This window comes from Taurulus bubalis (genome assembly GCF_910589615.1).
Source record: "Taurulus bubalis genome assembly, chromosome: 3".
In the NCBI taxonomy this organism is placed as follows: Eukaryota; Metazoa; Chordata; class Actinopteri; order Perciformes; family Cottidae; genus Taurulus; species Taurulus bubalis.
The window spans coordinates 33,935,469-33,945,976 of NC_136591.1; the positions used below are offsets into that span (position 1 = coordinate 33,935,469).

General features: G+C 46.9%; 1 protein-coding gene across 1 annotated transcript; it reads left to right on the plus strand.

Moving 5' to 3' along the window:
• Positions 1–923: 923 nt before the first annotated feature.
• casp8ap2 (caspase 8 associated protein 2) lies at positions 924–10,228 on the plus strand (the record flags this gene model as incomplete). Its single annotated transcript, XM_079215791.1, has 9 exons — positions 924–957; positions 1,111–1,185; positions 1,352–1,452; positions 1,715–1,789; positions 2,340–2,455; positions 2,667–5,023; positions 6,257–9,014; positions 9,610–9,709; positions 9,801–10,228. The coding sequence occupies 9 exons, from the start codon at positions 924–926 to the stop codon at positions 9,861–9,863; spliced, it is 5,679 nt and encodes a 1,892-aa protein (XP_079071917.1). The 3' UTR covers positions 9,864–10,228.
• Positions 10,229–10,508: the final 280 nt, after the last annotated feature.

A 10,508-nucleotide genomic window follows, 5' to 3' on the forward strand; every position in this document is an offset into this window, starting at 1 on the left:
TTGTGTTGGAAATGTATCATAGCAAAGCAAAAGATGAGGTTATTCAGATGACATCATCTGGGTCATTCTCAAAGCTTCTCCAGAGCCACTGAAGAATTTACAAACAGAGTTGAACAGCTGCTACACTGACATTTGTGTAGAATTGTTGGAGTGCCGCTTCAAGATTGGCATGTTTACACTAGAATAAATTGTGGATTATTTTAATGTATTTTTATTCAGGGTTCTGAAATGGTTATTTTCAGGCCTGTAAAAGTCCTTGAAAAAAATAAAATCCCAAAGGTTTTGGAAAAGTCATGGAAATGTGTTGTATTCATATGTTCATGACGTTCATGACGTTCATGCTTTGGAGTTCTCATTGTTAGTTTAAATACTACATTTTCTCACTTTTTCATGTTTACACCGAGATTTCACTAAATGTTTGGTCATGAAAATCCATTGGTCAAAATGTGTATGAACCCTGTTTGTTTGATTGTGGTCAGGTCTCTGCTCTCTATTCCAGTGTTTTTCAACCTTTTTTGAGCCGCGGCATATTTTTTACAATAAAAAAATCCCGCGGCACACCAACAACCCAAAAAGTTATCAAATGTCACAGTGTAGCATAATGCAGCATATATGTTAGGTCATTTTTGTGCTACCTACTGGCATGGAAGAGTGTTCAAGTAAACCAGATTGCTCCATCAGACAAAAAAAAAAAGTGTTATCACTTTGTTAGAAAAATGAAAATAAAGTTATGCAAAAAATAACTAATATTTAGTTACTACTAAATAGCTTATTGTGGAAAACAACAGTGGAGAACAGAGAACAGTGGTTGACAATCACTGCTCTATTCTATGCTTTGTTTGTAGACTGGTAATAACTATTGCTTTTCCTTTGGCTTTATAAGGAACTCCATTAGGAACTGAGCCACAGAGACACTTGGGATAATGGACAACATGGACACCGACGACACCTCTGGCCGTAAGTAAAAAAAACATTTATACACACATTCACATTTGGTTTTATTTAGTGGTATTTGTGTATTATAAGGAATTTTGGTTTGTAATGAGGCTATTTTGCTATATAATGAATAAAAGGGTAATATTCATAATACATGTATATTACATTCCACAGTCTTTGTACCTGATGACAATGAGGATTCTGTGGACATCTATGATGGCCTGGATATCACTTTTAGCAGCAATGCAGGTAAAAGTCCTTTCTGAAAGTTTCCCTTTGCTCCGCTGTGACACAGTGTTATTACTATAAATAATATTCCAGTGCTGGGCTGATAGTACGGCACAGATTCCTCCGTCAAACATTGAGGCTTTATAATTGCGGTTTATCATATTTGTCCTATTTTGATGTATCGCAGAGAAGGCGTCCCCGAAGGCGTCTCAGCTGAAAGAATCGATGGATCTTTATGAAGAACTTGTCACAGAGGAACAGCAGAGCAGAGAGACGTCGTACTCTGAGGTGATTTGCCGTGTGCTCCATTCATCCTTTCTCTCTGTTGACCTGTAGCAGCATGGCCTCTGGCCAACAGTCTAGTGTGAATTGTGAAGTATGGCATTACCTCTTTGTTCATTATTCGGCGTCATACGCAACAAAAGTCTGTTAAAGGAGTATAACAATGCTCTGATGCAGACTTTGCAGAGATCGCCACGCTCGGATGCAGAATGCTGCTGTCAGCGGGCCAACTATCTCACAGACTTTTTCTTTTTTTGTTTGTTTGCAGTTGAAGACCAGATTCCAAGCGGCTCAAAACCAAATTCACGAGTTGCGCAGGAGAGTGGAGCAGATGCAGACGCAGGTTTGTGTTCTTTCCTTATCCTTCAGTTGTGCGTTATTGCTTAAATGTTTGAAACATGTAAGCTCATCGATCTCTTTGTTTCCCCAAGTCACTGCCATTCTTAGTTCCTGTAGGTTAGCTGCCTACAGGGCAACGGTCAAATTTTGATGCGATCATTCAAGCATCATAAATTATAGTGTTCAATTGTAGTCTTCTAAAATGTTGTTGTTGTTTTTTGGCGAGAAACTTGAATAAATACAGTTATTTAAATATGTTTTCACGAAAATATAAAATAGGTATGAGAGTTGGAGTTATGACCTGTTGAACGTTCTTTGTTTTTAACACAATGGTATCGGATCAGTACTCTGTATCGGCCAATACGCAATCATCCCCGGTATCATAACATCTCTACTTTGTGTTCATGGAAGGCCAAAACTGAAAGCGAAAGTTTTGTTGTCAAATGTATTGTACAAATATATGTTTGAAGCCCCTTCTTGAGGTGATCCTGGAATAATCTGATGAGGGAACCTGGCTATTCCACTAAAAATGGTTCTCTTGTCTTTTGAAACAGAATACAGGGTTGAACACTGAGAACTGCCGTCTCAAAAGGAACATCTCTGCACTTTTACAAACCGCAAGACAGGAGGTCACACGAAAAGATGCTGAGATTCAGAGGTTGAACCAACAGTAAGTTTTAGCAGCAGCTTTTCATTTATAAATCCCCAGACGATCGGCAGGCGGAGATCTCTGTTTAGGGCTGTAGGTTAATTTCATGTAGGAATTGTAGAATATAATGTCAGCCGGTAAACGAGGACAAGTAGCTTGTTATTTCTTCTGAGCGCTCTACTGCTTGTATTTATGTGTGATTAATACATTTTAAAACTTTGGTTTTCCTCAGATCAGTCAAACGTCACCATCATCACCAACCTCACGTTAGTAATCTGCGGGATCAAAAACCTACCAGTCAGCGCTCTTTGAGTAGGCCGCCTGCACCGCCACCCTCCTGTCCTCCACTGCCGTCCTCTTGTCTTCCACCGCCATCCTCTTGTCTTCCACCGCCGCCTTCCTGTCCACCGCCACCCTCCTGTCCACCGCCGCCTCCTGCTCCATCCTGTCCTCTTCCGCCTCTACCAGCTTCACCTCCCAGGGAGGATCATCCTCCAAGCGATCCTCCTCAACCCCTCAAGAAAGAAAGCAATCCGCCCGGCGAATCCAGCAGGAGGTCCGGTAGCAGTTCGTCAACCCGACACAGTGAATCTGACAAGCGCAAGTCCAAGCACAGAGAGGAAAAATGTAAAAAACTACCTGAGCCAACTGATAAGAGACATAGAAGTGGTTCAGATCCCAAAAAGGACAGTTCTGCCCCCGACAAAAACAGGTCTCACAAAGCGGACAAAGACACGGAACGAAGATATGACTCCAGATCATGTAAAAGCAAGCACAGATCAGATCGGTCTAAAAGCCCTCCACCAGAGAGTGCAGTTCCCTCTGATGACAAGAAAAGGAGCAGAAGTCGGGAACGTAGGCGAGATGCAGTCAAAATGTCCACATCAGACTCTGAACATAGTGCCACTCACAGCTCGAAAGAGGGCCACAGCCGAGATCATAGAAAAGTCAAGATGAGTGACGGACATGTCCGACGTTCAGAGTCAAAAGACCGGAAGAGGTCCTCTTCAAATCAACGTGTTGAGCGCGGCGGGGAGTTCTCCAAAGAGAGGGGAGCGGACAGGCCACCAAAGGATTATGAAAGGAAAGAGGACAGACGACATGAAGATAAGGTCAGCAGAAAACACAAGAGGAGCACAAGCAGGGAACACGAGAAAGCGAGATCAAAAGAATCCGACCGGGGTAAAGTGGACGTCGGTGGTAAGGAAAGACGAGAGAAGACACACAAGACCATACATAGATCATCAGAAGAACCAAATATCCCCGGGAAAAGCTCTGTGGAGGAAAACAGTCCAAACAACAGGAAGCTGTGTTTCATGGAGACATTGAACTTGACCCTTTCGCCAATTAAGAAGCCAGTGTTGCCCTTCGACGCCAGCCAGGCTGACCTCACACCAGCGGACAAGGTAGTTGGAGACGAACCGGAAGATGAGAGCTTGCAGCCCAACATTGAGGACATGTGTGTGATCGATGAAGTGAACAGCAGTGAATTAGAAGCAGGGTCGGGGGATTTGGCAGAAGAATCCACGCGCACGGCGAAAAGTTTCAAAAGGGCACGCGAGAGATGCAAGGACATAAAAGCTGTCCAGGGAAAGGACGGAAACAAGAGTGGCGCTCTTGCTGCTGACGGACAATTTAAAGACAATTCAGCCCAAACTACCTCAGCCCGTAGCCAACGCCCAGACGCTGTGCTGAATCGGGTGACTGTGCATCTCACGCCAACCTCACCGCCGATCACTTCTCTAAACGCCACAGGTATCTCAAGAAATCCTGAGGGCAAGGTCGCCTCAGACAGCCAGGTAGATGATTGCGGACCCCTGGAGACTTCAGATGGTGACACTGCCACGTCCGGCAATTCTTCACAAAAAGTAAGTCCTGGACATAATAACGGTCAATCTGTTGCTGTTAAAGACCCCGTTGTGCCTGATCCAAGTGTGGAGCTGAAGTGTAGTACACCGAAAAGCCTCCCCGTGGATTCAGTCGAAGAAGATTCCCTCCTAAGGGAAACTCCTGCAGCTGAAGACGTCGCTAAGCAAATTCCTCCGACTATTCTACCTCAGGACTGCCGGCGAGGACCGTGTCCTCCTGCGTCCGTTTCCAGTCGCAAGAAAGACGGCAGCCACGTGCAAGGCGGTCCTAAAGACGCAGAGGCTGTATCCAGTACAATAAGCCTTGACTCCCTTCCACAGGAAGGGCTAAGTCTGCCTGAGGCCATTTACGTTTTGACACAGGCAAATGAAGACAGCAACGACAGCAGTAGCGTCGCAGCAGAGCCGAGCTCTTCTACCGGCTGCATCGGCATCCCCAAAGTCAGCAGCACGACGGGGGAGCTGGCGCCGCCAGAGAAGTACGCCGGCCTCGCCTTCACGCCAAAAAAGAGCTTCACTCCCCGAAAGAGTCGCGAGAACAACGTTGAGCCGTCCAGCTCTATGCCGCTACTTCACGACGAGGACTCCATGATGAACACGCTGAGCAATCTGAAGAGAATCCCCGACGCCATTAGCCCTCTGAGGAGCCCCATACGGATAACCAAGAGAAATCACCTCCATCTTCATGGCAAGCCAAATCATGTCAAGAGCCTTCAAAAAGGTAACGGTGCCTGTTTATAAAACAATATGTCCACATACATTCAATTCAGTTTATTTTATATAGCCCAAAATCACAAATACACATTTGCCTTGGAGGGCTTTACAATCAGCACAAAGGTCCAGAAAAAAAGAGTGACTTGCTGCATTCATTATTGAGAGATCTGTGATGGACATATAATCTACCAACTGAAACATTTAGTTTGGTTACTGGTTTAAAAGTTTTTGTCACACTTTTTATTATTAAGCTGGCGTATAACTGCATTGTATTGTAATTACTAAATATAAGGTGACCATAACTTCAAAATGAAACTAAAAGCCGCCTTCTGGCCGCCATGGCAGCCACTTTAAAAGGTTAGTTGTGTGCCTTCTTAGGCAGACAATTTGTTTTTTGTTTTTTTTATGCTCATATACATGTTTAAGAAAGTAATCATTTGATGGTTTAATTCAACCATTTTGATCGATCCAACCTCAGAATTCGAAGCACAACTCATGTACTCAAGATATCTAATCTGGAAGGGGAACGCACCAGAAGTACTATAAAGCCTTTTGTGCCCACAAGTGGTGTCACATGAGTCAGTGTCAGTTTGGTCTGAAGACTACAATTTTGAAAAGTTTATCTTGAGGTGTGGAGTTGAAGGCGTGAGTTTACCGTACCTCTGTAGTCCACTGCTCATCCCTGCATTGTGAGTAATGTCAGGTAAAGAAGGATATATGGAATATAAAAACGTCTGCCAGTTTCTCTTTATCCTCTTGAATTCTTGCCAACCTGTTGAAATGGACTTGGATAATAGAATAGGAAGTACCAACAATTGTTGTTCCAAGATAATGACATATTTTAAGTTATGATCACATGGGAACAGTTTGAGATAATGGCCCAAAAACTGTAGTAAACCACAACAGTACAACAAGAGCCAAACTATGGAAGCCCGTATTATTCATCAAAGAAAAGAAAATAAGAGTTTTCTTGTGATTATAAAGTTTGCATCCCAACCTGATAATTACACAATATTTATGTGTTTGTTTTAGGATGGTCATAATAATAAAAAATAAGCACTTTGAGAGACAAATTGTAAATATTCAATCCATAATCCATTCTGGCAGTAACAGGTAATCATGTACTGAATATCATAAATACATGATACAGATCTTTTACAAGAAACCTCCTAATAATGGGATATTCTGATCCTAATCATGAGATGCTGAATGTCCCTCTTGCTTTCTCTCTCCTGGGCAGATTTCTCCAGTAGTCCTGTTGATGCCAACTCAAAGAAGTTGGATGTAAACAAAGAAAACAAGTATCCAGGTTCTCCTGCAAACCATGACGCCCAAAACCCGGTGGACAAGGAGTCCGACCCGCCTTCAAGCCGCTCCGACACCGATCTGGAAGACGGGGAGATCTTAAGCGAAAGTGACGAGCTGGCCGGAGGTTCTCCTGTTCCTGCGACCAAGAAGGCGAAGTTAGCGCAACCAATTGGAAACAAACCGAGTCCTAAGACTTTGTTGAAGAGGAAGTCTGAAGCAAAGTGTGTCGCGATAAAAGAAACGGCGGGTGTGTCAACCCGAAGCACACCAAGCCCGAAGAGTCGCTTTAAAACGGTTTGTCCCGCGGCCAGCAAAGCCTCTTTTTCCACCACAGAGGAAATAATGGGGACATTCAAGGCTGTTCGTGCTCAGATCCGAAAAAAGTACATGAAGCTCCACAAGACCTTCCCCAAGAAGAGCTTCTACGGCGTGATGGAGAATTTCCAGGAGTCTTTTTTAGAGTTTGTTGATGGCGCTCATTTCGGTCAAATATGCAGTCAGGCAGAGGAACTGAAGTCCAAGCTGAAGAAACTGATCGCTTCCGTGTTCGGCAACGTATCAAACAACGGCATCGTGAAACGCATCTTTGAACAGCAAGCGGTCGACCTGAAGCAAAAGCTGTGGGACTTTGTAGATGTCCAAGTTGACTACTTGTTTAAGCACATTCACATGACCCTGAAGAGCCTTTGCAAACCAGCAAGAGCTCAACCTGAGGACGACAGAACCAGCGGAAAAGAGAAAGTGTCCAGACAGCCTCCCGCAAAGAAGCCGCAGTCTCAACAAATGGAGGCAAAGTTGTCTCCGGCCAGCATGAATCGTGCTGTCGCGCCCTACAAAACCGGCCTCGGAAGCAGAGGAAAAGACATCCGAATCACACGCTCGGAAAGAGGCAGAAGTGTTGACCCACGTCCTACAAGTAACCCAAATGCACAAACTGTGGGTGTCTTCCTCCCATCGAAAAACATCCCTTCAACTCCAGAGAGAAAGAGCAGCGTGCCGTCATTGCCGTCCCAGAATGGCTCTTTGCTCGACAAAACCGACTTTGAGCTTCTCACGGAGCAGCAAGCCTCCAGTTTAACGTTCAACCTGGTGAGGGACACTCAAATGGGAGAAATCTTCAAGTGTCTCCTGCAAGGGTCCGACCTGCTCGAAACCGGCGGCATCGCCGGAGAGGGCGCGGCCTGGGCCCTCGGTACGCCGAGGAAGGACGGGGAGAGGCTCATCAGCATCGCCACGCCAACTAAGTTTGACTCTCCGTCCAAACTGCTGTCCCCGATGAAATTCGATACGCCCTCAAAGCTTATCGCGACGTGGTCCAGCATCTCCCCCCGCAGGCTGGTGTCCCCACGATCCAGAGGCCAGATCCAGCTGAATCCGGCTATATTTGACGAAAGCTGCATGTTGGAAGTGCCGTCGGAGAGCCGGTCGTCGCTGCAGTCCGGCTCGGCCTCACAGAGGACGTACTCCTTTCTCGCCGAAGACCTGGCCGTCTCCCTCACCATTCCGTCGCCGCTCAAGTCCGACAGCCACCTCAGCTTCCTGCAGCCGTCGAGCATGCGCCTCATGGCCACCCCGGACAGCGTCATCAGCGCTCACATCAGCGAGGACGCTCTGCTGGACGGGGAGGACGCGTCGGAGCAGGACATTCACCTGGCCCTGGACACCGACAACTCCAGCTGCTGCTCCAGCAGAAGCAGCAGCAGCGGCGGCAGGAACAGCAGCAGCAGCGAGGTGCTCGCCACACCCTTCGTGTTCAAGACCGACCTGCCCATGCAGGCGCTGGTGATGGAGAAGTCCAACGATCACTTCATCGTGAAGATCCGCCAAGCGAGCAGCGGCGCAGACACCACGCTCACCGCAGACGACAGCTTAAATCGAACACTAACGGAAGAAGGCCACGGAGAAGACGACGCGGGAGCCAAAGGCGGTCGGGAAAGTGCGGCGCCATTGGAGAACGGTCTGTCTGGGCGCCAACAGGCTGACGTGGACGTAGACGCCGACGTTACACTAACGGAAGATTCACTCCACGAAAAAGATTCATCAGAGGTTTGTCTTTCTGAGGATTCACAGAAACGGACAAATCCGCCCAAAGCCGCTTCAGGCAACCGGTTAGACAACAGTGTTCAAAGCCCCGATCATTTCTTCGGACAGATCAGCCAGGCAGCCAGCAGAGAAGAGATCGCAGTCACTACCGGCGAGAAGGCGAGTCGCGGGAAAGAAGCGACGACTCGACGAGGTTCCTCAAAAGCTTTTTCGTCGAATCGTCGGAAAAGGATGAGTAGCTCCGAAAGCGTGTCGGATAACAGTCCGCGTCGACCAGCCGGAGGCTTGGGAACGATTCGGAGGAGCCAGGTGTTGCCGTCGCAAGCCTCCGTCTCTGAGAGAGATGAAGCGGCGGTGTCGCAGAGGGGCGTCGCCACCGCGCGGGGCGCGGGCGGCACACCGGAGGAAGGCCGCGGGGATGGCGACAAAGGTAGAAAACGCAGACGGGGCCAAAAGAACTCGAGATCCAAGCGACTCAGGAAGGAGGTGGAGAAGGAGGATGTGGAGGAGAAAGAGGAGGAGGTCGTGTCCGACTGCAAGAGAGACGACGGTGAATCAAAGTCCTCCCCGGCATGTCTATCCCCCAACAGTCTCTCTGCCAAGAACGTCGTCCGGAAGAAGGGCGAGGTGGTGGTGGCGTGGACCAGGTCAGTACTTTGTTGTGTATTCGTTTGTTCCCCTTCCTCAGGAATTCGTGAATAACAGATTCAGTAAACTAAGGGCGACTGTGGCTCAGTGGTTAGCATGCCCCTCTTTCAATCAGAGGATTGGTGGTTCGAACCCCGGCTACGTTAGTCCACGTCGACGCGTCCTTGAGCAAGACACTTAACCCCTAATTGCTCCCTGTTGCTGTGTCTACGGCGTATAGAGCAAAAACGTAAATCGCTTTGGATTAAAAAAAAAGAGAGAGACAAGAAATGGTCACATTGATTGACATTTTGCAAGTACATTTACTTTTAATCCTTTTGAAGTGCATTTTGCTAATAGTACTTTAGTATTTTTACTTCTTGTTGAACTCTGAACGTGTCTTTGACGTTTCCGTCGGAGGCGAAGACGTGTTTGTGCTTCCGCGTAAAGGCTCGTTGACGGTGGTAGAAAACTGAGAATGTCGTTGAATGCGGCGCGTTCTCCTCGTTCACGCCACTTAAGAATGGAGCCGTTTGTGCGAGCGGTTCTTTTGTGAGGCCCGATGTGCCTGAAAGGATTAATGCTCATCACCATTATTGTGCTCCCCCACCACAGAGATGAAGATCGTGCCATTCTCATCGACCTGAAGATAAAAGGTGCCTCGCGTGAGACTTTCTCTGGCTTGGCAGAGAAACTCGACAAGCCATCGGAGCAGGTATGTCCAGCTCTTCTTTTTTTCTGTAGTTCTGCGATGCATATGACTGTGATGAAGGAGTAATAACTGTTTGTTTTCCCTCTTTCACCAGATCGCTCACAGATTTAACCAGCTGATGAAGCTTTTTAAGAAGAAGGAGAAGATGGACCCTTGATCCCGTTGACTGCGTTATCGCAGCAGTCCTTGTGTTGCAGCGTTCCCACTCACTCACCATGGCACCAACACGGGCATGTTGGCTGCTGTTCACGTGACGGGGTGCTGGAAGATGTGAACACAGCGTCGGGTCACAGGGTCAATTCCCACGTGGGTCACAGGGTCGATTCCCACGTAGGCCACTCTGCCGGTCAAGATCTAGATCCCTGCATCGTCTTACCAATACAAACGCGAGCAGCTGTTTTAGCACCGCGTTGTTTTTCAACCAAAGGTCGTACAAGTATTTTGTTCTGGATAGTGAACTGGACCTGTTGGAAAAGATCCAATGTTTGAAATATATATAAATAATTAAAAAGGATTCTACAATAAGCGGTATGAGCAGTCATCAGTATTACTGTTTCTGATGCACTTCAGGGTTTTTGGAATCTACACTTACAAAAGTGTCCCGTCTTTGTCCTCACTCAGTGCAGCATCTTAAGACGCCTCCCTTCTGCTCTGACTGCAGATATGATTGACGCATTGCAACAATGATAGCCTCAACAAGTCCTAAACATGTGTTCTTCTCAATACAGTTGGCTGGGGCAAAAAAAAAAATGCCTTCGAACTATAATACTTCCAGGTTCAAGTGTGCTCAAACGTCTCAGAC